Source organism: Malurus melanocephalus, unplaced genomic scaffold (assembly GCF_030028575.1).
Source record: "Malurus melanocephalus ecotype Western Australia unplaced genomic scaffold, MMel_1.1 scaffold_12, whole genome shotgun sequence".
Classification (NCBI taxonomy): Eukaryota; Metazoa; Chordata; class Aves; order Passeriformes; family Maluridae; genus Malurus; species Malurus melanocephalus.
In genome coordinates this window covers 4817777-4844771 of record NW_026623244.1, presented here as the reverse complement: position 1 = coordinate 4844771, position 26995 = coordinate 4817777, and the positions used below count along the sequence as shown (strand labels likewise).

The window sequence follows — 26995 nt, the reverse complement described above, 5'->3', positions numbered from 1 at the left end:
CACATACCCCTACTCAGCCTTTCTTGGGCTGCAGGAGCGAGGAAATCTCAGAGGAAGAATGCTCACAGGACAGCTTAAGGCACAGTTTCCCCCTCTCCCAARTGCACTCTCTTCAATACAGCCCTTGCTAATATTGCTGTGACTTTCTTCTCCCCCTCACGCTGTAATACTAGTGCTGAATTCAGACAAGACAAAACCGAGTGTAGCCCATGGTATTTATTTCTTTAGAATCAAATGCTTATTTTGAAGTCAAAAAGGAGAATGGTTGGTCAACTGCCTCTCTCAATCCAGAATGGGATCTTATATTTTTATCCAGTCAATTAAAGAAAATACTTGCCTTGAATCAACAACTGTACTTTTTCTTTTAGATATTCCACACACTTTTGGTCTGACATTAAAGTCAGTGTTGGCTCTTCATGTAATTCATACAAGTAGCCACAGGCACCAAAAAAAAAGTTAATTTCTTAACTGTAGCTTTTCTCTCTTTATGTTTGCAAYTTCAATTAACTGTTCTAAATAACTGACAACATGGAATATAAAACATTCCTGCAACAATGTAGGTCTAACAGCAATTACGTTGATTTACTCTGGACCATGTTAAGTTCAGGGAGTAGGATAAAGAGACAAGAGTTTAAAACTTCTTTCACACTGATGTAATAAATTCAGTACATTGCTTTAAAGTTAGGGCAAAATAGCTGGTAACTGAAAGTAAAAAAAACCCCTTGTTTTGTTTTCCACTGTGATAGAAAACAATAGATTATGGGAAAGTTCTTCAGAAGGTGATCAGAGGAAAAGTTCACCAGCATCTATCATGGACTGTGTCTCTGTGGCCTGCTGGGATAGGAGGGAGGGACATAAAGGTGTCAGCAGTTGAACTGATACGGTAAATCACAGTAGGGCTAGTAAAGCGCAATGGCAGCCTAGTGTAAATGCCTTCAGACTTCTATTTCTTCTCTGAGGTTGTACTCGGGACACGTCCCCTCTTTGTGACCTTATCTCTGGGGCACTGGGTTGTGCACTGGTCTCTTCTCTTTGGTTTACGAGGACTAATCCGTTGCAGGTTAATAAAAGGTGAAAAGGACAATCACCAAGGAGCCACCAAAATAAACAAGTACCTTTGACTTCTTAAGGATTCTTGATTTTCCACTTCAGCATGCTCGGCCTGTCTCCTTTCTCTCCTCCTAAATACTCTGATAATAAGTACATCTGCAAACAGCTGATTAACAAAAATTACTRTCAGTATGCAAAAGAGGAGAACAATAAGACAATTCCATATAAAGTGGACAGTTCTACTCTGCAGGCATGTAACTGGTCTCTGTAAAATGTACTTTTCTGCACACTTCCTTCTGGTTGAAATTTGTAATTTTTTTCCTAGAAATGCTGACTGACAGTGCATTTCAGTGACCAACATGTTCTTAGTCCCAGTCAGAGGAAAAGTCCCCTCAGAAGTGTCACAAATCTGAACCATTTCATTTCATTWCATACAATGAGCAAAACGGTCACGACATGCCATCACATCAAGCAAGATTAATGAACTTTTTAACTGCTAGGTTTATAATKCACATGCTAGCTTGCTGCAGTGCTGTAGGCGGCATCATTAACATCAATAATATCTATTTAATGTAATGACCAAGAGTGCAGGACAAAAAGGTGAAAATCACCTGTGCATTCGGCTGCCAGCTGAGCGGGGTGCTGGGGCAGTGGGGCTGTTTGTCTCGCTGCTGGKTCCCCTTTGTCCCCACCCTATCTCCTTCCATTCTTGTCAAAGTTAAGGACAATTCACAAAAGAGGAGGCTATTGCCAGGTCAGGGAGCAGTTTCCGATTGCTCTGTGGTTCCTSGGCTTCAAGGGAAGCTTTGGAAAGCAGAGTGTTTGATGAGAAGGTGTGTGATGCAGATTTTAAGTAAGAGGGGGGGAAAAACCCAACCCTGCTCACACAGGCAGGCACTACTATTGCTATCAGGGCAATGTGCAGTCCCTGTCTTGCTTTCCCGTAGATGCAAGCAGTTATTTCGTTCAGAAGGACTCAGATAGAAAATAAAGGCTGTTGGGTAAAGCACACCATAGCCTCTTGCTTCTTTTCAGACAATTAATCAAGCAAGCCAAGGAAATCAAAATTTACTACCATTCCACTGAAAATTCAGTTTCAGTCTTGAAAACACATTTGTTCTGCTGATATTTTACAAAAGCAGTATATTTCCGAGATACAGATGCACCAAATTAATACTGACCCCATACAGCTCAAGCAGAAAAAAAAATCCCAAATCTAAGTTGTTGCTTTTCCCCTGAAAATAGCAATTCCYGGAGGAAGCTATTTCATTTAAAGCAGCATTAATGACTTAAGTCCTGGTAGATGTGTGCCTATGTGCATCTCCTCCTTAAACTGCACCTAGAGCCCTGCTCAGGACCCACATCTCCCTATGGACACCGACCTTCCCAGCTTCYCACCACACAGGAAATCACTGACCTACTCAAGAGTGCAAATGGTACTGACTGCATTTTGGTTACTTTTATCTCTAGAAAGATCCTGTGAGGGCCCCTCAGCTCTGGAATTTATTCCCCCCTTTGCTCAAAAACAGCTTCCAACAATCTTTGACCTTCTGTGTGAGCTGTGAGGCCCAAATCTAAGGATTTGCTTTAGAGAGGTATAAGAAAGGTTGGCATTTGTGGGTGTGGTAGGAGAACATACTGTCCATAGCTGATTTAGTCCTGGATTTATACCTTTGCCATATTGTGACAGTTATCCTGTACAGCACCATAATCTTAACCTCTGGAGTTTTAGGCTTTCCTAAATGGTCATAAATTGGGGAAATGAAAAGCATTGAAATCTACCAACATATGAATGATGGTGTATTTATGAACAAAATGACCTGGCAAACAAGTACATCRTAAGTCACTTTTGCTAAAATGATCCTTCCCGCCTTGCAAATCACACAAGTTCCGCATGTGTCTCCGGGCACTCACAGCATACAAGTGAAACTGCAACATTGGGACTGCTGATAAAGGGACAAATAACACTTTAATTAACTGAGAATACTTAATATGCTGCCCRGCCTCTGTTGCAACTGGGAGACAAGCTGTAAACACCTATTAAAACAGAACTATTCTGTTCCACTACCAAAGTTCTCCTGTCTGTCACCTTTTAAATATTTAAATCTCAGATTCTTTAAAAGCTGTTTCTGCTGCTTTTACTCTTTGGATGTAAACAGATTTATTAAATATTTTATTTCTAACCCACCCACGAAGCTACATTCATTTACATAACTTAATGAAGGCTGCATTATTCATTGAACTTCTCATATAACATTTTTCGTAAGACATTATTAAACAAGTGAAGCAAGCCAGTCTAGTAATGAGTCTTCTCTAAACTTGCTGCCAGTTACATTTCCTTTCTCCTAATCTATCACTCTAATGGTTGCAACTAATAAACTTTTTGAATTTTTGCTGCTAATCTGTATATGTTTTGCATTGCATGCTGGATGTATAACTTGACAGAGAATTTACAATACAAACCACCTGGCAAACAAAACTACCTCAATTAACAAATGCTATCCAAACCCACCCCACTCTTTTTTTGTTATRATAGAGGACAAATACATGTAACATAGTACCTTTAAGCCATAAATAAATTCACTAATTTGGGCCTGGAACATACCAGCAATATAKCTCAAACACAAGATTTGTGTCTGCATTTTATAATTTCTAAAACTTTGTTGAAAATCATAGGTTGAAGTTTGGTTTCTGCAAATGTTCTGCATGGCCTTCTAAAAGATCCAATAGTCTTGCATAGGATCCTGTTGGATGATCCTAGGAAGGATGATATGCAATAATTTTAAGGTAAAGAAATTTASCAATGGGTTGCTTACACTTGGGCTATTTCATTTGTGTTTATATCAAAAGTAGTTGGATTTTCAGGGAGTCTAAGCAGTGCAGCTCCCTTTCAGACAGCTGGTAATTTTTCAGAATTTATACCTCATAAAATCAATTCCAATGATTGAAAACAAAAGAAATAGAAAGTTGGATCCAGATTCTAATTTTATGCAAATTAGTTTTTAAAAGACTGGGGCAAATTATTTCATCAGCATCCACCCTGAAAACCTCTGCAGATGTGTATAGTTAACARAACACAGCAGTTCTCAAAGATGGCTAGATGCAGATTTGTAAAACCATTTAAAAAAACTTCCTACAGCACTTAGGAAACTAMCACCTGAAAGTCAAAGATTAAGTATTTTACATATTACAAAGTATTTTTCTTGGTACCCCTCCAAAGCTTATTCTAAATCACTGAACAGAATTAAATTAAAAAAATATACAATAGATTGAAATGGGGTAGAAAGAAGGAAAATCTTTTTGTCAGCCTCTCATCTTGCAAGGTCCAGGAAAARACTCCTGTAATGAAAGCAAAAACATAAAATAAAATAAAATGTCAGAAACTAAGTTCAAAACCTTAAGCATACAATGCTTCAAATTATGTTTTCCCTGGAATAGGTGCTTCTATGAACCAAAACGGAAGAAAATCTTTCCCAGCTCAACTTCTGAGAACAACACACAAATAAYATGTCTTTGTTTTACAAGGGCAAAATAAATAAATCTGATCAAGTTACTTTAATCATTCCCAAGGTTCTTCAGCACTTTTTTTTCTTACTAATATAACCATTACCAAAATTCACTTTAACCTGTTCAGACCCTATCTGGAAATATTGTTACCTTTCAATCTGGTATTGATTCATCAATGTCCATTTACAYCAAGGTAATCCTTTAATGTCCTTTCTCTTCAAGAATTGGTATAACTGTTGTTAAGAACAACACATTTAGCACTGAATAGATACTTCAGAAATTCTCAGCTCCAGAGATGCTGCTGGCTGGCAGGAGCTGTTACTCACGTGGTTTTAGAAGTGTGGGTTCTAATAGTTAACCTTACCCTCAGGGATGAACCAACAGGCTACATATAAATCATGGCTTTTTACTCCAGGACCAAATCACAGCACCTTCTAAATTGTGTGTGATTTTTTGAAGAGAGACCTGGTCAAATATTTTTCTTTTAAATAGCTGGTTAACCGAGAGGAGGAATATGAAATATCCTACCTCCTGTCTCCGTGCAGCACCCCAGCACAAACTATGCTCGTGTGGGGAGCTGGAATGAGGACCTGGACTGCCTGGAAAGCAATTAGGTTTTTTATAGGTAATTTTTCAGCAAAATCAGTTCCTGGACCCAGCATAACAAGGAGGGATGGTGTTCAGGGTGCAGCAGACAGGCAGCACCTAAAAAGCAACCACAGGCTCAGCATGTGCCCATTCCAGCCTCTGCTGAGCAGGCAAAGCTGCGCTCATACCAGAGCTCACCTGAAACTGGTCTRCAGCCAGCATCTAAGCTGTCAAAATACAGCTGCATAGAGGAGATTAGCCGGGGTTGTAAAACCTGCTCAAGAAGTTGGGCAAATATTTTAGCAATTAACCCACACTGAGCTCCGTTTTACTGTAGCTCCACTGCTACCATTCCTTGAGATAGCTTGTTTAAAACTAGCTCCAGGATGCCTAAATTGCACAGCGGTGACAGACCGCTTAACCACWGAGATAAATTATTACAGGGGCAGTACCTAACATAGGTTATGTTGTCATGATTTACAACGGCTGAGGATGTGCCCCCAGATGTCCAGACAAAATCAAATTAAGTATATGATTTTTTTSTTCTTCAAACATAAAAGCCATGCAAACTTTACTCAAAACCAAAAATGAAAGACTTGTGTGTATGACCTTAGACTTACACTGTGAAAGTGTTTGTATTCTTCAGACAGCACTTAGGTTCCCATTCTTTATAAAATTAAAATATAAACTGAAATAATATGAAGATCATGCAAAGAAGTTCCCACATATAAAAGACTTTAATTAAAACCAAATGAAACATTTAAAGAATACCAACACCTATTTGGATTTAAAGAATGTTGTAACGCTACAGAAGAAAATGTTAGTAAAGAATAACAAGACAAGAGTCTTGCTGTTCTCCAGACTCCAGATCACCTCTAAATCAGGATCAACGTTTGCAATTTTCCACTACTGTATAAAGGGGAATAATAAAGGGGTAATAAAGAGGTCTTAAACTGGGGTTATTCATCAAATCCCTGAGAAACATAATGGTGCAACAGGTTTGCACGGTAAAAAATATTTAAGATTTTAAACATTGCCAAGAGGACTCAGGTGCARTCCAAAAAGAATATATTTTGTATTTTAAGGCTACCAAAAAATTGAATATGAAAAATTCTTGTTAGTTATGCTGATAGGTAAGTTGTATCTAAGGCCATATGCTAGAAGCTTCCATGTTTAAAATGTTAGCTGGAAACACATAGTATGTGTTATAGAAACACCCCTTTAAAAAAAAAAAAAAAAAGAACTCCAAACCTCACAGAAGCTATTAAGCACCTGCAGCTATTTTGGGCAACTTAACTCTATCCTTAATTTTGATCTTGGGAGAACATAATGAAAAAGTCACTGCTTTCCAGAGGCAAACAAAAAATTCATTTATTCTATACGGTGCTATAAGTGTTCATGGCACTGGTAATTGCATTGGTTTACTTTGTAGATGTTTATAGAGCCAGCCTATGTTGTTTGACTTTTGAGGGAAGACTAATAGGTGTAGTAAGCGGGGGTGGGCACAAAACCCCTTATGGTTAAGCCAAAATAGGGGTCATGCCTAGGGCATTTTATCTGCCCTGCTTACACACCCCTGGGGAATTGCATCTCAACAGTTGATTCTCTGTTAATCAATTCACATTAGTGCCTGCCTTTTAGTTTTCACTTTGCTGAATTCCAGGAAAGGAGTTTTTAAACCAAATGCATGCTCTATCTCTGACCTAGTCAGAGCTGTTGCATTTCAAGAAGAAATCAGCAGATTTTATTTGCTCTGCCAGCTGATAAGAGACACTGTCGCAAGTAAAKATTCATGGCCAGCAGGCTCAACACAGAACGAGAGCCAGTGGTCTGTTTACACGGGTCAGCAGTAATATGGCAGGAGAGGACATTTATGGAATTTTTTTCCCTCAACCATCTCCAGAGAAAGACTTATATGACACTATTCTGCTTTTTTTTACTTATTGACTGCAGCTCAGAATTATGTACTTGATAAGGAGACCTGTAGCACTTGCTATCACTCCGTGCAGATTTCAGCAAGCCTGTGGCTGTGCACTGTTCTTGCACTTACAAGTCAAAGCTTAAAACAATCACCTATTCACAAGCAAGAACCACAYGTGAAGGGAGGGAGGCAGGAGAGGGTTATGAACATAGAAATAGCAAATACCTCATTCACAAAAGCAGATCTGACTTTACGTCCAAACCCTAGAGCCACATTCATTAAGTTACTTTCTAGCATGCACACAGATCTTCGTACAAAGGATCTTAAAAAATAAATTTTATTATCAAACTTAAAATTCACACATTAAACATACAATCTAGACACAAATAATACTGAAAACATTCTCAAAAAATAACCATTTCAGGTAATTTGGATGAATAGCTAGTTACCATTTTTTTGAATGCTTTTCAAATATTTATTAATACATACACCATCCTGAAATGTCTTCAAATGCTGGCCAGCTTTCAATGATATTTTTAAATAGGGGAAAACTTATTTCTATAGAAATAATATTATCTAATTATGAATCAGAGACTCATAATTGTAGTGCTTGGGGGGGAAAATATCATAGCCTCTTGAAATATTTAGAAGACATAAATAACTATTGTACATTTACAAGTTTTAAATATTTAAAGGCCTTTGTTACTATAAAAAGTTACTATGTACATATTAAATGCTATATCAGAATCCAGTCAGAGGTGAGTGTTGAGCTCTCAGATTTGGCCGCTGAAACCTATGAATTTGGTAGGCAGGTTGTCCACAGGGTACACTATGGGCCCCGTTTTCATTGTAGGAGGTCCATTCAGCAGCTGCCAGTCACAGCTCCGAGCCAACTCCACTGTAAATATTTTTAGAAGGACTTTTGCAAACTCTTTGCCCACGCAGCTCCTCAAGCCCCCACCAAAAGGAATGAAACTGAACCTAGAGGAATCCTCTGGAGATGGAGACATGAAGCGATCTGGGTTAAATTCTTCTTTGTTGGTAAAGAGATCTGCCACATCGTGTGTATCACAGATGCTGTAAATAACATTCCAACCTTTAGGGATCTGGTAACCCTGTAAAAAGAAGAGAAAGGAGACATGGAGCACCTTGCTGTGCTAAATAATGTGAAGTGACAGCACAGGACACATCAGTGCACCCCAGTGCACACATCAGTGCACCCCACCTCCCCTCCTGGCTTCCTGCAGGTCACTGTAAGGCAGACAGGTTACATGAACACACAATACTTCACAGCTGCTCTGAGGAGYTGTGCCCAAGCCTCACTTACGTTTAGCTCAAGGGTTTTGAGTGCTATTCGAAATCCTCCAGGAACAGGCGGGCTCAGTCTGAGGGTCTCTTTGATGACACAGCCTGTGTACTTCAGCTGCTCCAAGATCTCCATGTCCAGCTGCTTCTCTTGGTTGGTACTGCACAGTAACCCCTAGAAAGGAAAATGCTGCCATGATATTCATGAAGAAAACAGCCAGGGCTCCTGGCACTGCAAAGCAGCTGCCCCTCAAAAAGCGGTATTTTCCTGCCACCCCTAAAAGTAGGGCACCACCGGGGTCAAAGAGAGCTCTGTCTGGGATACTTGTCCTGGAGGTACCTTCCTCCCACTGCCCCCTCCTKTGGAATGGCTCTGGGGACGACACACACCTTCACCTGCAGTTCTTTCCTCACTTTCTGCAGGACTTCATGGTGGAGGCCTAGGAAGGCAATCAGCGATGTGGCAGCACTGGCAGTGGTTTCATGGCCCCCGAACAGCAGCTCTGTGGCAGACTCCTTTAGCTCCTTATACAAAGGATAGAAGAGGGATCAGCGAGGCCTTGACCACAGCATCTCTACCAGGCCCATTCTACCATGCAATGCTGTACATTGTTCCCAAACTGGAGCAGATACCCAGGGGCCAGGATGTGGGTGGTCAGTGGAGCTTATGCTCCCTGTGGACATGTCTCCACATCCAACAGCCTGACTGCAGCCTTTGCACCCCAATGCTCAACACAAGCTGGTTATTTCATGAGGACAGAGAGAGAACCTCCTGCTTTCTCCTTTTGTCCCCACAAGGTAAGTGKGATGCTCTCAGAGGGACTGGGGGAAAGGCATGAATCCAGCAGTGAGGAACCTTACCTGCATGTTGAGCTGTTCCCCGTTACCCTGTGTGTGTTCCATCAGCAGCTGCAGCGCGTCCTTGTAGCCGCCCTCAGGCTCCTTGCGGGCCATCTTGGCACGGATATTCTCCTCGATCTTGGCATGGATGATGTTGCGTGCCCGCAAGCCCTGACCGAGCAGCAGAGAGAGCAATGTGGGTGTTAGGCTGTACCGCCATCCCTCCCCGCCGATTCCCCCCTGCCCTGGCCGCACGGGCACCGCTCTCCTCCTGGCCCGCCGTGAGCCTTACCCGGTAGAGGCCGCTGAACGGCACATCGATGGGCAGGGAGAAGAGGTTGCGGATCATCTCCTCGAAGGCCTCCACCAGCTGCTGCTCGCCGTCGGGGCTGGCCTGGCGGGGCTGGAAGCCCAGCAGGATTCTCATAGCGATGCGAAACATGAGGCGCTTCACCTCGGGGTACACGAGCAGGCAGGGCCCGGCAGCGCCCAGCCACCGCGCCAGGCAGGCGCTCACCTCCTCCTGGATGACGGGCACGTAGTGCTGCAGGGCGTCCCGGGAGAAGGCGCGCATGATCACCTGCCCGGGGGGACGAGGAGCAATGCGACACGGGCTCAGCCGCCGCGCCCGGGGCGACCGCGCCCGCTCCTCGCCCGCCGCCGGGCCGTACCTTTTTGCGGTGCTTGTGCTGCCCGTTGTGGAGGTTGGAGAGGCAGCCCGAGCCCAGGATGGTCCGCACCGAGGCGGGCCACTGCACGGACACGAGCCGGTGCTCGCCCAGCAGGATGTGCCGCACGTTCTCGGCGCCCATCACCCGTACCGTGGGCCGCCCGAAGAGGTGAGTCTTGTAGATGAAGCCGTATTTCCTGCGTTTCATCTGCAGGAATTTCCGCCTCTAGACAGAGGATGAGAGAGGGAAAATAATAAATTAATTTTAGAAATGATAAGAGGAAGAGGCAGGGAGAGCAGCTCTTTCCCACCTGGGCACGGGAGCCTGTCAAAGTTGCCGCTCATCTCCCTCCCCTGCAGCCAGAGGAGCAGCCGGGGCGCCTCTCCGCTCCCCGCGCCATCGCCTCGCCTTACCTGCAGCACCAGCTGCAGCGTCTCCCCGAAGAAGGGGAGCCCCATGGTGCCCGGGGGCAGTGGGAGCGGGCAGCTGGGGTCGCGGCTGCTCACGCAGTACAGGTCCCAGAGCTTGACGGCGGCCAGAAAGAGCAGCAGGGGCAGGAGGAAGGTGCACAGGGTGCTGGCGACTAGGGCGGAGAAGCCCATGACTGGGGAGCGACTCCCGCCCGGCCCCCCGGGAGCTCTGAGTGCGCGGGCCGGGCTCGCCGCGGGCCGCCTTTTATACCCTTCCCAGGTTGCTGCCCACCCCTACCTTGGTCCGATAAATTAGTTCACCCAAAGTTCATCTTTAATTGCGGATTGCTGCCTGACTCCTCCCCCCGAAATCTTTAACTATTTGCTTTGCGTAGTGCATCCTACTCCCCACAGACCGCTGCCGGGGAAGGAAAGGTGCTGTCGGGGGCGGCGGCAGCGGCTCCGGGCTCGCTGACCCTGTACCGCGTTCGGCGAGTGGGCTGCGGAACGCCGCCGACAGCTGACAGCCGGTGGTCGGCCGCTGCCGCCTCCTCCTCCTCGGATTTATCGCCAATGCTCGTTAAGAGACCAGCGGCTACACCGAGAAACTCCCGCGCAGGCACCCGGCGGCCCGGCCGCCCAGAGACACCTACCCCGGAGCGCTGCCGGCCGGCGCCGATGCGCTCTGCGGAGCTCCTTCGCCCGCCCGCCGCCGTCGCCGGCTGGGAAYGGCGAGGGAGCGGCCAGACCCACGCCGGACCGGGCCCGCGGCGCGGCCGGAGCCGACGGTACCCCGTGCTGGGGCAGCCCGGAGACCCCCTGAGCAGAGCCGCAGATGTGCCGGCGTATCGGCAGAGGAGCCTCCGYTGTCCCCTGGTTCACCTCGAAAGGCACGACTTGTATTTCTGCCGGCCGCGGAGGAAGGAGCCGCCGGCAGCRGTCCGTCTCAGCCTCCCGAAGCAGGTTCAAGCACGGGTCACCAAGGGGAAAGGAGGTGAGCGCGGAAAGTAAACACCACACCCGCCGTGCCCAGCTCCTCTCCCCGAGATCCACTGCCCACCCTCGCCTGAGGCTCTCCGGCATCCCGTCGGGGCTGCCGCGGTCGGGAAGAGGCGCTCGGCAGGGCCGGGCTCRCCGCCTGCAGCCGCGGCGCAGAGGGGCTCCGTGCCGGCGCCGGCGGGCGGGCACTGGCGCTGCTCTCCCCGGGCAGGAGGAGCGCGGCGGGAGCGGGGCTGCGGGAGGGCTGCGGCTGCCGCTGGGTCCCGGCGCAGGAGCCGCCGGCTGCTGGGGAAGGGGCGCCCGGCGCGGACCGCGGCCGCGGGGCCGTGGAGCTCTCCGCCGGTCACGGCTGCTCCCAACACACTTTTTTTTTTCGGAGYTTTTATCTCTTCTCTCCCTGTTACTTTTGCTTTCTTGTTCTCAGACAGGGTCAATAAACGCTGGAAGTTTTGTGTGTGTGTTTGTRTAGGGGTGAGGGAAATGTCACTTTTAATTATTATTTTTCTAACAATCAACGCATCATACGAGACCCGCCCTCCTCTTACGATGCCTTGCTGGAGCCTTGCTGCCCGCCTCCGCAGCCTCCTGCCCAGGAGGGACCCCCCCTTGAGGGTACTCCCCCGGCCCGGGAAGCCATAGCCCCTCGGGGTTCGCCGCGGGCCCGGGCGGCTCTGCGGGGCCCGGCCGGCGCTGGCCGGGAGCGGCGGCCGCGCCCTGACCCGGCGCTCTCCCCTTGCCGGGCGCTGACCTGCTTGTGACCTACAACACGGACCGTGACATCTGCGTGAACCCGGCCGGCAACCGCGCCAAGTTCACTGTCTATCAAAATAACGAGATACGGTGGCCTGAGCACCGATAATTGCCACAGGAAGGCTTTATTATCTCCCCAGCTGTGTATTCCCCAGCCATCGGCTTGAAAAGAATCAAATGGTAAAGAGTGAAAGGGATAATTAAAAACATCTTGGAAGGGGGTCAAGAAATTAACAGCCTAATATGAACAAACTTTGATTACAAGTAACAATTATTACACTTCATTTGTAAATGCTCGTGTTTATCTGCAAACAAAATCAGTTTCAAGACTTTTTTTTTTTTTAAACTAGATTCATGTTACATTTTTCAGCGTGCTCGTTAGCGCTCAGGGTAATTTTTAAGTGCGCTGCTGGAGCAGCAGCGGGTGCTAGATGCTGCAGGCCCAGCCCTGCCCAAGCCCTGCCGGTGGTGGGACCCTGAATCGCCTGCGGTCTCAGCCAGCCAGTAGCTCTTGCTAATTAAACTTAGTCATTGCCACTTGCAGCCACCATCTACTGATTTCACCTCTGATAGGCAAAAAGATTCACCTTTCAGGACAAGGTCAGGAGGGCCAGAGGCTCTGGTTCACTACAGGGTCGACTTGCCAATAGCACTTAACTCAGACCTGCAATTCAACCTCTTCCAGATTTGACCTGTCACGTTTGGGAGCCAGGTTTCTGCCCGAGGTAGCGTGGTGGTCACTGCACAGCCCTCAGACAGCTAACCTGGCACATGCCCTGCTGCAGTGTCCCAGCACGGACAGGCGAGGGGGATTGGCCAGGGCAAGGTCATCTGTAGCACTGAAGCAGGATGATGACAGAGTTTCAGGAGATCGGAGAGCTCCCCAGAGCCTTTTCAAAGAGACACTGTCTTCATGCCATGTTTTGGCCCTCACAGGTCAAGTTGGTTCTTCACACAGAACACACTCCACCACCAGGCATGGTTCTGGAGAAATGAGCATTATTTTCCCACTRCATTCACACAGGATGCATGACAGTGGGGAGTAGAAGTGAAGYTGAAATAAACTTATAAACACGTTGTGGATCAAGGACCTAGACTCAGCTCTGTTCTCAGAGGTACACAAACAGGTACACAAACAACAGGACTCAATTTTATTTTACTTGGGAGAGAAATACCCTGTGGGAGTACTCAAAAGCCACCTAAAAAGGTGCCYGAAGCTTAGCCTCAGGTACCACCCCCAGATGGGCCCGTGGAACTGCAGTCCTGATTGGCTCTTTCCCTGGCAGAGCTGGGCTGACAGAAGTGACACAGTCTTGCCAGCCAGCCAGCTACCATGGGGCCTTTGTCACTGCAAATGTCCCCTCTGCAATGTGAACAGCATCATCAGGAACAAGGGACTTTCTACAACAAATCAGACATATTCAGAAATGTCARTTTTCTAGACATTTGCTCTCCAAAGCCCCCTCCCCTGCTTCAGTCCAATCCTGTGGACAAGCTGTGGCTGGGTAGCATAACCTGCAGGGAACCCAGAGCGGGCTCTGTGGCAGAGCCCAAGCAGCAGCACAGTGCTCAAGCACAACATACACAGCTACTACTACTGACTGAATGAGATACTCTCTTTGTGCCAGCTCTAATGGGAAGTGCATGAATGAGATTAAATATTTACAATAAAAACCACTTTACACCCTATTATTCTAGCTAGAGTTGATGCCGTGGATTGGGCAGTGTGGCTTGTGTTTTCCTGCAGAGTCTCCCATCTTCYCTCTTTTTGCATCTAAAAAGCTACAGCGTGCAGGATGTTCCTCCTGCCTCTCCTATAACACACCTACAGGAGATAGCCCTGGGAGCCTTACTGTGGGTCTGGGAGTTTTGCTCCCCATCCCTGGTAGCTGGGATATTTACACCCTGCCAGCAGTTTCAGTGGGTTTTGCCCCCAGGCTGGGGCTGAGGTTCACCCCAGTGCACAGGAGTGGGGCTCTGCAACACACMCTACTGCTGTACCCTGCACACGCTACCAGCCCACACACCAGGAGGGGAAAAACAGAAAGACCTTTAGGGTTTTGTTGTGACCCAGTAGCTTACCCAGCCTGGGGCAGCAGAGACCTGCTCCCGGCAGCTGTGGAGGGGCATCAGCTCCAGGGCTGAGGGAACAACATACCCCTGGCTCAGGCCTCACGGCCATGGCTGGGCTGCAGGGGGTGGAAGTAGAGCTGCAGCCCATCATCGACAGGGTGCACAATGGGCACGGTCTGCATGCTGGGGTAGCCAGGGGTGGCCAGCTCCCAGCGGGCCGTGCTGACCAGCTCAATGGCCAGCAGCTTGAGGATGGCCTGTGCCAGCTCCTTCCCAATGCAGCTCCGTGCTCCACCGCCAAAGGGGATGTAGTGGAACCGGCCCGCAGCCTCCGGCCGGCCGGCACTGAAGCGGTCTGGGTCAAAGCTGCTGGGGGAGGTCTGGTAGACAGCAGCTGTCTCATGTGTGTCACGGATGCTGTACATGACGCTCCAGCCTTTGGGGATCTGGTAGCCCTGGCAAGAGGAGAAAAGAGGCAGGAGAGGAGTGTTACATACCTGTGCTACTGGAGGGTGAGCAGAGGGTGCCTGGAGACAGCTCCAGCACACTGCCCACCTGCTTTGCAGCTCCTTTTCTCCCCAGCCCAAGTGGGACCCATAGAGGTTGCTAGGTGACACTTGCCCTCGAGCTACACTGCCAAGCACCACCACTGTGCAGGACAGCGGCAGGCTGCAGCTCTCTAGCAGCCTGTCAGAGTGCAAGGCACTTACATCAAGCTCAAAAGTCTGCAGTGCCGTCCTGTAGCCTCCGGAGACTGGGGGCAGCACCCGCAGCACCTCCTTAATCACGCAGTCCAGGTAGCGCAGGCGGCTCAGCTTCTCCAGGCTGATGTCTGAGGCRCAGTGACAGCTTTGCCCTGATGGTGCTGGGAGCTGGAGGCCAGTGCAGGGGCTGCTCGGGGCCACAGTGGGTTCCAGCAGGGCACTGGGCTCGAGGGAATCTTCCTCCACTGCGGGCTGGCTCTGGTCCTTGTGAACGTCTTTGGCCACAGAGTGGAAAARTGGTTTCTCTCTGTCCCTGCTCTGGATGCTCAGGGTGTCCAGGCAGGGTCCTGCAGGGCAGCACTTACACTGCTGGTACAACTCATGGGACATCAGCTCCTGCCTTATTTTTTCAATCACTGAGGGRTGCTTCAGTAGCAGGAGGATCAGAGAGGTGCTAGCACTAGCCGTGGTGAAAAAAGCAGCAAATATGAGCTCAATTGCTGATTCCTGGGAGAGGAATGAAAATGACAAGTTTGAATAACATTTTAAAGTATTGTGTTTCAAACTGTTCTCACCTTTTGCAGGTTTTGCCCTTGTGCAGAGGGCCCTGGCCCCGACTCTGCTCTCCACAATCCTGCACTCATCCTGGGTTGGCAGGGACCAAAGTATTTCTGTATTAACTGGACATCCATTTGCCAAGTGACTGATGTGGAACCACAGCTGGGATGAATACTTATCACCTCCAATCCAGCTCCTCTGAGCTTTCCTCACAAGCTTTACCAATTTTAAAGCAGCACTTCAACATGCATTATAGCACATTGAGTGAAATCCATTTCAGGCTTTTTATCCTCATYTGCCAATTCCCCTTTGTACCCAGCTTTTACTTTTCTGCCCAGACAGTGGATATGGGTGTGTTTGTGCACAAAATCTAGATGTGCTGGCAGCTAAAATGGGTTACATTTGATTCGTCTCCAGTTATGATTGCTCTTATCTGGGAGGGGACTCAAGCCAAAAGTCAAAAGCATTAAAGGCCTCTCTGCTAGATAGCCTGGGAAGTGCTGCAGCCAGCAGGGAGCACACACCAGGCAAAGGACTTGTTCGCTTTTCAAGTTTTACAGTTGGAAGCACAGCAGTGTTCCCAACAGCTCCACAGCAGATGTATCCATAGTAAGTCAGGAAGTTAACCAGCTCAGATATAAATGGAGCACTGCACAGTCAAATCTGTAATATGTGCCTTGTCCAAGTTCAGGGGTTCCCTTGAAGCCTCCCAGCCTTTGTGGGACTGTCTGCAAGGTCTATATGGCACAGCACATGCCACATTGCCRTGGGCTGTGTGCAGCACCCTCTGATCAACTTTTGCAAATAATTTTCCCAAAGTTAAGGGTTACCCAGAGCTGGCTTAGGGCATGTCACATCTCTGACAGCAAGTGTAATGCTCAAACCTACATCACCATCTGAAKATGCCAGTGGCTCCATAGTGCAGGGCTGGGAGTGCTGAGGCCAGAGACAAATGCCATGGAGTAGCTGAAGGGATGAGTACCACGAGCAGTCCCCTGGGAGGGCTGGGACCTGACTGTTACTACAGAGCACTAATTGCTCCAGCCCAGGGGCAAAGGGGAGCAAAATCCCTCAGGGACACAGAGCAGTTTCCTTTCACATGACTGTGTCTGGGCTTTAAATTGTTCTGACATAACCATGAAGCCACAAACACAGACAAGAACACTTGAAGACCAAAGACACTTGGATTAAAGTCTGATAAAGTCAAGGATAATGTAACAAGGATTACTCTTTGCTACCATCTCCAGTGCCCCATATTGGCTGGACTAAATGCTTTTGCCAAAGTGCAGCTCTCAAGGGCATCTTTCAGTTGAAATAAAACCCCTGGAACAACAGATCCCTGTCAACCCCTATCACACCTCCTGCAGGCATTAGCAGGAATTTTTGCATTCACAAGGTAGCAGATCCAGATGAAAAGAAACTTCTCAGTTCCACCACATGCACTTAAACCCCAAGACATTTCAGTAGCATGCAAGGAATTTAGGGCAAGCTCTTAGATTTGAAATAACAGTCCTTATGCTCTTTGCTTCAACCTCTGACAGTGCTGCTGCAGAAGTTGTGTCACAGCTGCTGTCACAACTTTCCCACCCTGTTTCTATGAGGCCAACAGAACCAGTGACTGGAAGGCAGCATATTCCAAAACTCCACCAGTACTGTCCCTGTGCTACAGCCCAGTTCCCTTGTCCTGTGAGGCAGAACAGGCAGCATTACATCCAACCCATGACAGCATTATTATGTAGGATGGGTTTTTATTTTTTTTAGTCTTCAAAGGTTTTAAATATTTTAAAACAGTACGGTTGGCAAAGCAGTATCTTTTTTATGACCTTTATATTTCAAGGTCCTGGTGAGTTCATGGTAGCAGTACAAATCAGTGTATTTTGGAAAAATTCGGGGAAAATTGTCTTTCCAGATAATTTGAACAAAAAGCAGATTATTAACTAGTATGTGCTAGTGTCTGGAGGGTCTCTCAWAGACAGATATATCCACAACTCTGAACATTTTGTCCAATTACACTACTTCMTTAAACAAGAGCTCTACTACCGTTTTATGAGGGTGGCGAATATTGCCATAATTGCAAGCATAGGCAATTCAGTTTACAAGTAATTCTGTTAAATACTGAAATTTTCTAAACATAAAGGTAGAGAACAGCATATGAATACATGAATGAATATGTTATGATTTGAATCAGTTGGCCCAAGGTTGCTGCCATGTCACTCACTCCATGTTATATTTAATCTCCCCTTATTCCATTTGTGGTCAGAGCCAGGGACATGATGAGAGATTATGACATTATTCTTGCATTATATTCATGTGAATACTAAAGGAAATTAATTATTCTTAATCAATCACATTTTGAATCTGTCAATTAATTTTTAAAAATACTTACAATAAAACATTATATATAATAAAACATTATGATAAAACATTATAAAACATTAGTATTTGGATAATTTTTCTGAAATACTTAAATGAACAGTAAAAGTACCTTTAAACTATGTCCAAATAATTTTAAACTATATTGAGCTCCTGTTCCCACACAAAACTCTTTCAAAACTTGTTATATAAATGCAATGTCATCTATTGTTCACTGATACCTAGTGACCTGGAACTATGATGCCGTACTAAGAACAATTTTTTCCCAAGATCTTTKGCAAAATACTCTTCACATTCACTTGGTGGTTTTGGCTCAGTAAGAATTATTGGGTTCATCCCTAAATCATAGCCATACATCATATTCCATCATAGCAATCCACAAGCTACATGGTCTGACTAATGAGGAGGTGATAGGGAATGACCCAGAATCCATAGTTCCACCCCTAGACCCAGTCTGATATATCATCTCAGAGATTTCTGGACTCACAGCCCTGAGGAGTCCTTTGACATGATCCACATCCTGCCCTGGGATGGGTGCTGGGCTCTGTTTGAGGAGCACACAAGTAGCTCTGTTTCMAAGAGTGTCCAGGAGGTCACAGACTGAACAGATGGGCAGAGCCTTAGCGCAGCCACATAAACCCTACCAGCATCCTACATCAGGCTGAAGGCTGATGGCCATGAAGATGAAAGGTAGAAGGGGCATTTAATCCCTTTTAAAAGTGTGCCTTGTAATGCAAAGAGACACAAGACCACAGGAGCATGAGTGTGCCGAGTCTCCCTCGCTTTGTGCAGAAGCTGGTGTCATCACTGCTGCTAAGAGGAGGGCAGGAGACAGCAGCTGGTGGTGAGTGCCCACTCAAGCCTCCTCCTGACCCTCAGTCCACGTCTCTCAGTCACTGAGTTGGGAGGGGCACTGCAAGCTAGAGGATCTCCTTACCTTTAGCTCCTGCATGGTGAATTCTTTGCCATGCTCCTTGGCACTGTTCATTATGAAATCCAGRGCATCGCTGTGGTCTTCTGGGTTGTTTCTCTGCAGTTTTTCCTGTATAGCCTTCTCCATAAACTTATGTAGCATGTCCCGTGCTTTGATTCCCTGCGAGAGGCAGATACAGTTCAGGAGAACCTTAGGAACTGGCCCCCTCTCCAGATAGACTGGGGAACCCAAGTGTAGCAATCCCAGGACCTGTAACAGCAAGAACTGTTTAATCTGTTGCCCAGCCCCAGAGCCTTGCAAGAGGCAGCAGTTTGGGGGGAAATGCTGCACATTCTGTTGCCTTGCTGTTGTGAATCAAATGCAACAATTCCCAAGAAACTCTCTGGGAGGAAAAGACAGCAGTAAACTCATGCTACCAAGTTCAGAGGCATCTGCACTGAGCAAACCCACAGYTGTCAGGTCCGAAAGAAGCAAGGATCAAGAAGAAGTGACTTAATAAAACTGAGTCCAGACAGCAAGGGACGAATGGTTTTACAAGGGTATAGAGGATAAAGACACATTAATCACAGCCAGCTCATCTTCAGTGTGTTGCACTCCAGTGCAGCAAAACATTCATGTAAGATCTCAGCAAGTCATTCATGTAAGATCCGCAATCTCTTTGCAAAGTGGGACAGATGGAATCACAGGATATTCGATTTTCTACAAAAATGCAAAAGCCAGAAGGACCAGAGATTTGAAATTTAAAATGGCCATAACCAGATGTTGGGAAGAAGATGCAAAGGCTTAGATTTGAGGTGGGAAGGATTGGACAAAGTAAACAGGGTGGAGAGTGAGGAGACAAGGCAAGTTGAATATGTCAGTCTTTGGCTGACCTGAGAGAGGGTAGGGATGGATAGGCCAGAAGCAGTGAAAGCTCACACTGGTAACAACCTGCAAAGGGAAACTGGACAGGGAAAACAAGAGCTTTGATGAAGAGTAGCAGGGAGGCTGAGGGAGAACTGGGACAGGCTGGGTAGATCCAGTGGAAGAGAGCTCACAGTGGAAATTAGAGATGAGGGAAGACCTGGCTAAAGCGGACAGGAGACTTCAGCTATGGCAAGGGTGGAGAACCCGAAGCCAGAGGAGGGAGAAATGCGAGAAGAGGAACAGTACACAGGACCTATACCTAGAGGAGTGTGGAGAGACAGGCAAAGAGGGACAAAACAGCAGGGAAGAAACTGCAGGTTGAAAGAGGAAGAGGTGACTGTCCTTCTCTGTGGGCTGTCTCTGTGCTGCTGGATCAAGTACCATAAGAGGGTCYTAAGTCCTCAGCCTGCCTGAGCTGCACAGGAGGTGCTAACCTGAGGTGCGCTGTGCCCACCTGTCTTTGTGCGTATGACACAGACCTCTCTGCCATGAGCTGACATGAGTCCATGTGGGATGAGACGGGATAGGCGCAGACATGATGGACTCACCACAGACAACATATGGGATGAGGGAGAAGAGGAGCCCAGTGCTGTACAGTGAGTTGGAGCCGCTGTCCAGAGGCACTGGAAGCCAACCAGGAGCAGTTGAGAAGTGCAGAGAGAAGGGGAAATGGCAATGGTAGGTAAGATACCAAACCCTCAGACCTAGAATGGAGGCTGCAGATGTCCTGGCCCATCAGAAGTGCCCCTTGGTGGGCCTAGGGACAGGGGGTCTGTGCTGCCAGGGCCCGGGCCCTGCCCCCAGGCAGAGGAAGCAKAGCAGGCGGCAGTACCTTGCGCAGCCCACTGAAGGGTATGTTGAGGGGCAGGGAGAAGAGGTTCTCCACCAGCTGTTCAAAAGTTTTGGCCAGCTCCTTGAACTGCTTTTCCTCCAGGCGGAGCCCCAGCAGAATCCGAGCTGCAATGCGGAAAGTTAAGGTTTTAGCGGAAGAATAAACTGCGATGGAGCCTGGCTCCATGCACCAGCCCYGCAGCTCCCAGCTCACAACCTTCTGGATCCGCGGCAGGTAGCTCTCCAGGGCGGTGCGGCTGAAGACTCTGGCCAGGATCTAGGAGGAAAAGGGGGGAAGAGAGGCAGGTAGTTAAAGCAGGGGGAGCACACATGCCACGGAGGCCCAGGCCTGGGCAAGAGGTGCCGCCTGAGCCGTGTGCCCTGCCAGAGTGGCTGCGAGGCTCACCTTGCGGCGCTGGCGGTGCAGGTCACCGATGGAGCTGAGCAGAGTATGGGAGCCCAGGATGATGTGGGTGCTTTGAGGCCACTGTGCGCTGACCAGAGTGTGCTCGCCCAGCAGGATCTTGCGGATGTTCTCAGCGCCTGTCACCCGCACCACCGGCCGGCCCAGAAGGTGGGTCTTGAAGATGTTTCCGTACCTCTCCCGCCGGGAACTGTGGAAGCGGGAGCCCTGGGGACGAACTGTGGGTCAGCCCGTGGCTCCCGCCAGCCCCTTCCCACCCCGTCCCGTCCCCCGGCGCCTCACCTGGAGCAGCCAGTGTAGGGTCTCCCCGAAGAATGGCCAGCCCATGGAGCCCTTGGGCAGGGGCAGGGCGCTGGCGCGGTCCCGGCTGAGGCTCCAGCGCAGCGCCCACAGGTGCCGGCACAGGACGACCAGCAGAGCCGGGACCAGCAGCGCCAGCGCCGCCGCCTCAGGCCAGGAGAGCCCGGCCGGCATCCTCCTCCGGCGGCGGGGACGGGGCGGCGGCGGCTGTCAGGCACGGGGGCCGGCGCCCCGCGATTCGGCTATGGGCGCTGCGCGGCGGGCCCTGCCGGCTGCTGCCCGCCCGGCCCCGCTCGCCTCCTGCTGCCGGTTCGCCCCTCGGCCACATTTATATAGATATTGGCCACTTACGCCCGATCCACCTTCGGAGATGACGTATCCGCTGCATATTTAAGCAGCGCGGCCAAGTGCGGTGATTGGCGCGGGAGGGCCGAGGACAGCGGCCGAGGGGCTCGGGGCCGCGGTGGGGCAGCCCCCCGGGACTGGGGGCCCGGCATCCCGCTCCCGCCCCCGCCCAGCCCCTCGGGGCGCCGCAGCCGGGGCGGGACGGCGGTCCCTGGGAGCGGGGCACCCCCTCCGCCCTGCCGGSAGCTCCCGCCGCCCCCTCGGGCCAGCCTTCCCAGGTAGAGAGTCCCGTCCCGGGCTACCCCGACCGGGGAGCGCCCCAGCCCCGCTCCGCAGGCCCCACCGCCCCCGGCTTCCCGGACTGCAGCGGCAGTCGGGCCGATCCTGCAGCGCTCCCGGCGCTCACCCCACCGTCGGGGCCGCTCAGACCCCCGACCGCCTTCCCCGCGGGTAAATCACCRATGAGTCGGGACCCGCACAGGTCCCGCGAAACCGGCTCCGAGGCGTGTTCCGGTGTGTGAAATTAAACAGCAATACGGGTGAGGTTTATATTACTGTATTTAGACCGTCAATAACTTAAAAATACAGCGAAAATGTACATTATTTTTACACGTTCCATTTGGTTTGTATTTGTTAGACATTCTCTTAGTGTCTAAAATAGCCATGAGGAGACAGTGCAAAGAGACCGGTAGTGGGACAAAATGCTAATCGCTGGGACGGGGCTGGCGGGAGAAAGCGCAAACTAACAAACAGATGCGGCACGAAACCAACAGCGGCAAATCTATTCCTTACTGCAACCTAGGATAAAGGACCCGAGATCTTACAAAAGTACAGTTAGAAATAGTAACCCTGAGGAACAAAACCAAAACGAAACAAAATGTCACATTATAAAGAACTCAGATTGTTATTTACATTCACAACCTCAAGATTAAACCCTTTTGGAGAACAAAGCCTATAATTCCTAATGCTAAATAGATATCAAGTCTAGCTCTCAGGTAGTTTGCAAAGGTACTAAAAATCAGAAGACTTTTTCATACCTCCAGACTACAAAACCTGGTATACAAAATTATGTCCAATCACTTTAAGGCTAATATACATTTAATGCAGGAAAACAACAGGCAGTATCTGAAACGCAAATACCTTAATGCTTAACAACATTAAATTAGAATTAAACCAGAAAACAGCAACTAAGGGATCATTTCTCAAATATTTCCTACTCAGAGCAAAATTTTGGACACCATTTCTGCAGATATTTAAATAACATATTTACAGTTCAGCTGTTCCATGTACAATATGATTGCGCTGGTTTTTATTGTACAATCTCATTTTTCACCATTTGTTTACAATATACAAAATAGTATTCGATCCATTAAAAATACGTACAAAGAATTGTTTGTTGAAGACTCCATGTACAATCCATCTACTGCTTTTTTCCTTATCTCAGTCAAACAAAAGTCCTAACCGGTATCACTATTTGCTTAGTAGAAATAGTGGCTAAGAAACACCTCTTGGTATGATGAGATACTGGTGATTTAGGAGGCCTATGCGTGTTGGGACATACCATTCACTAAACTCCTAAGTTGCTTTACTACAGTCTCTATAAGCTTCTGCTTGTCACGGTCATTCTTCCTGAACTGAGCAAAAATGTTGTTCTTTTTGCTGGAGTCTTTCATTCTAGAGAAACAAAAAAGCAAATGACAAAAACATTAGTAAGACAATTTTAAAAGGGAAAATCCGACTATTTAAATCTGTTTACTACTGTTCCTCTTTTGATCTTTTACTGTTTACTATGGGTTCTTAAATTAAATTTCTGTAATGCAGTATTCGTTTTAACAAGTATTACTTTACAAATAACCAGTTAAGTAATAAGCAAATAGYCCTTCAGCAGGACTCCTGACCCTACCAATTGCCTTAGAAGTAAGTAAAAAAATCCGTTAGTATCATCTTGCTTCCGTGATACATTCAGACTCGGTGAATGGTGGGTTTTGTTCACGTCAAAAACGGGCATCTATATCGCTGATTTCCCATACTAACAGATTTAAAAACGAAATTCGGGAAATTAAGTAAGTTAAAGGAACAATATTTTGTAATAATATTGGAGATACGTACCCTCTGTGAACTCTGCAAAAGAGATTTCCATCGCAGGCAGGAGAGGAGAGAAAACACTGTTAGAAAGCGTCTTTAAACCGCAACGTGTTCTGATGCGGTTTTTACGGGCAGGTTGGTACTGGGCTGCCGGYAACGCGCCCTGCTCACCCTGCCCTCCCCAGCCCGCCCGCCAGACCGGCCGGAATTCTCGCACCGGCTTCACCACGGCCAAAGCCAGCGTTTCCCTTCCCCAGAGCGGCAATTCGGGCAGCCGCTGGCTGCTCCCGCGGCCCCGGCTCCACCGCCGGCCCGCGCGGCTCTCGGCACCGGGACTCCGGCGGCCGCCGCTCCTGCCAGGGCTCCTCCGGCTCCGGCCCCGGCGCCGCTTCGCATCCCCGCGCCGCCGGCTCCGGCCCCGGCCCCCGCACTTACTTCTCCAGGAGCGTGAGGGCCGTGCTGGGGTTGACCCGCAGGTACTTGGAGGTGGCCTGCCCGTAGTCAGCCAGGTAGGTGGACCAGTCCCACACCATGAAGAGGTCCAGGAGCTGCGGGKGGAGAGGGGGGTGAGGGAGAGCGGGGCGGCTTTGCGGAGAGAGGCCGGGCGCAGCCCCTCGCCGAGCCCAGCCGACACCCCCCTCCTTCACCTGCCCATTTGTTTCTTTCACGTCTCTCACTTCCCTCCGTGTTCAGGGAGGCGGCTGTGCAGATTCGGCCCCAGGAGGGGATGCTAATGGCTTCACGCTTTGGTGTTTGGGAACTTGCTTTACCGTGGGGGAGCAAGACAGGGATGCTCATGTCGGCTGCTTCCCACAGTAATTTAAACCAAAGGTTCAGGTAGTCTCAACTAAGTGAATTAAACACCTCCTGCTGCACTCTCCATTGTGACTGATCCCTGAAACTCAGTGCCAAGTCCCGGGCACACTTTGGCCCAAACAAACCCCAACACTTCAATGGAGGAACAAAAAGCCTCCAAGCACAGTCCTCTATGTCTGGCTGCAGTTTCGAATCAGGCCTTAGACGCATGATCTCAGAGCTGCTGTTCAACAAAACAGCCTGTTTTTACAGACGCAATACCGAACCTGCAGCAGCCAGCACCCTCACGGCCCTCAAAGCCTAATTTCCCCTCCAGCATCACGGGGTGCAAGCCAGGCACCGCTGGGCACCCTGCCCAGGCTGCCAGGGGCCAGGGCACAGGCAGCCCCGCTCGGGGATGCTTTTCCCACGGCTACCTGCGGCCCGGCGGGCCCCACTGCCTTTGACGTCAATAGTGGGGCGCCCCAGCTTCCCCCTGCGTCTGCTGCCTGCCCTTGTCCTGCTGCTCAGGGCTAACAAGGGCTTGTTCTCAGGCTGTCCCATGTTAGCCAAACCTACTGTTAAAACAAGCGTTGGGAACCATTAACAACACTTTGCCCCAGTGGAAAGTGCCCGTGCCTGCTCTGCTGAGCTGGGTCTTCTGTGTAAGCTAAAGCCCTGCTTGCCTGGAGACCTGCTGAATCAGTAATACTGGAAAGGTGGGCTGGAACAGGATTTTGTRTAACAGAACCACTTACAAAAATGTAACAGACTACTGCAAGTCACACCATTTTGCTATTTCGACTAAGAACCCTGTTCACTTCAAACATTTGCTTCTGCTAAGCCAAACCAGAGCTGTTAGAGCTGCGGCGCAACAGCAGCAACCTTTGCTCCCACAAGGCAGAGCTGCAGCAGGCGCATGCTTCTCTACTACAAGGAGGACTGCACCTCAGAGCACATTGCCTGATTCAAACTTCTCAGCCTGACAAACTGTCAGAGCTGTCCACTAATGCTCATACTTAAAAWCATAACACCAACTTATTTATAGAATAAAAGCGTACACCCTGTTTTCACAGCTTCAAATTTCTATGCCTCCTTTKTGCAWTTTTTTTCCATTTCCAAAACCACTTTCTTATGTTACTTTCAAATAAAGTGTCTAATTTAAATACATAATTTTCTAATTAATTACTCCTTCCTTATTTGTAGTGTAGCATTTTAGGACAAGGTAGCAACATTTCCTTGCATTATAATGGACCTATGACACWCCTACTGCTCTGTCATCCCAAGGACCTCCAGGGACCCTTACAAACCTCAGTGACATCTACATTTTAAATTTAACTATCTCACAGAGATGAAAGGATCTAAGACCCAGGAAGGCTATTTCATTTTCTGCTGACTAGATATCCATGACAACTACCAAGGTCAAATTCAAACAGTTTTTTTCCCACAAAGCCCTTTCTCAAGATGGACACCACCAATTTTACTGAACAGCAGAGAACATGCCTTTAGTCACTAAGCAATAAGTATCATTTGTGAAGCCAACAGCCTCAGCAGCTGCTCATCACTTGTTATYACCTGTGTTACACAATTAGTAGTGCCCAGTCCTCATAGATGTATTTTAAAGCACAATCAAAAGAATGGAAAGGTAGGACAGGCATATGCACAAGATAAGCTGTGAGGATAAAGCTGACAGGAATCCAAACTGTATAATCTGGTCATAATAACTTACTGCTACTTACTGTGCTACTTGTCATGGGCTTTACATGGGACATGATCCTTAAAGAGGGACCAATGTTCCCACAGCTGTGTTCAGGGAGTCAGAGGCAAATGATTTCATTTCTCATCCCCATTGTAACAATAAATTGAGGATTCTGGGTAAATCCGAAACAACCCTTAAGCTCATGTGGGTAAAAGGTATCTAAAGGTATCCTATTAGCAACGCATGGCCCAAAGCCTTTGATGACTGACACAACTACAGTGCTGACAAGTTCAAAGAAATTTCCCTGACCATATTGCATGAGTAACTTCCATACCATGCTTCAGACTCAACTGTCTGATTGCGCCATGGCTCTGGGAAATCTCAGTCATAGTGCTGGCTGGAAGCTTACACCTCATCTGTCTCCTGGCCAAACCCAGGTAGGCATGTAGGGCTCTAAACAGACCATGAAGTCTATTGTTTTCCAACATAAGGTATAAAAATGTCACACAAGACAGTTCTGGCTTTGAAGAATTAATACCCCAAGAGACACTACTGGCAAGGAGGATGTACCCAGAGCTACTTCCCTGCTCCATGCTGCAGGTCAAAGAGCTGCACGCAACCAGCCTCATGCTAATAAATCTCTTAAGTTCAAGCAGCTTTCATGACATGTGGCAGGTAGCTCAAAGGCCCAGACATACAATCAAATGACACATGCCACTCAGTCACAGCCCCTTCCTTCCTTCTGTGCATCTGTTCAGGTGCTGCARTGCAACAGTCATGCCCTGGCTCTGCAGTAAATGTGGCAGGGAGCTGCAGATGCTGCTGGAGATCAGACTGCTGCTGTGCACAATTATGCACTGTGTATTTTGTCCCCCTCCCAGCTGCAGTTGTGCACTCTGGCATACTGCTGTACACAGTGAGCTTTGA

General features: G+C 48.4%; 3 protein-coding genes across 5 annotated transcripts in view; all 3 read right to left on the bottom strand.

Annotated features, from left to right (window-relative positions):
- Positions 1 to 6395: 6395 nt before the first annotated feature.
- Positions 6396 to 10531, bottom strand: LOC130582489 (cytochrome P450 26A1). The gene is made up of 7 exons (XM_057381232.1): positions 10296 to 10531; positions 9883 to 10107; positions 9504 to 9791; positions 9233 to 9382; positions 8762 to 8896; positions 8394 to 8546; positions 6396 to 8181 (listed from the first exon to the last, which is right to left on the bottom strand). Exons 1-7 carry the CDS (start codon positions 10482 to 10484, stop codon positions 7840 to 7842), a joined length of 1482 nt encoding a protein of 493 aa, XP_057237215.1. The 5' UTR covers positions 10485 to 10531; the 3' UTR covers positions 6396 to 7839.
- Positions 10532 to 12055: 1524 nt separating this feature from the next.
- Positions 12056 to 21318, bottom strand: LOC130581204 (cytochrome P450 26C1). The gene is made up of 6 exons (XM_057379182.1): positions 21127 to 21318; positions 20827 to 21051; positions 20422 to 20697; positions 18687 to 18842; positions 14825 to 15325; positions 12056 to 14569 (listed from the first exon to the last, which is right to left on the bottom strand). The coding sequence occupies exons 1-6, from the start codon at positions 21316 to 21318 to the stop codon at positions 14207 to 14209; spliced, it is 1713 nt and encodes a 570-aa protein (XP_057235165.1). The 3' UTR covers positions 12056 to 14206.
- Positions 21319 to 22034: 716 nt separating this feature from the next.
- EXOC6 (exocyst complex component 6) overlaps positions 22035 to 26995 on the bottom strand; it is an 85908-nt gene continuing 80947 nt past the window's right edge. For all 3 annotated transcript variants that reach the window (XM_057381188.1, XM_057381198.1, XM_057381206.1), the window contains 3 exons: positions 24010 to 24122; positions 23599 to 23610; positions 22035 to 23163 (listed from right to left, as the gene is read on the bottom strand). In XM_057381188.1, the coding sequence (XP_057237171.1) occupies positions 23031 to 23163; positions 23599 to 23610; positions 24010 to 24122 (258 nt within the window). In that variant the 3' untranslated portion in view covers positions 22035 to 23030. The remainder of the gene's footprint in view (positions 23164 to 23598; positions 23611 to 24009; positions 24123 to 26995) is intronic.

Bases quoted from the DNA above. Each gene is read 5' to 3' on its own strand.
- LOC130582489 (XM_057381232.1), bottom strand. From the start codon at position 10,484: ATGGGCTTCTCCGCCCTAGTCGCCAGCACCCTGTGCACCTTCCTCCTG. The intron at 8,547-8,761 runs GTGTGTGTCGTC...TTTCCTTTCTAG, and splicing joins GGAAAGAACTGCAGGTGAAG to GGGTTACTGTGCAGTACCAA. The intron at 8,182-8,393 runs GTAAGTGAGGCT...TTCTTTTTACAG, and splicing joins TCAAAACCCTTGAGCTAAAC to GGTTACCAGATCCCTAAAGG.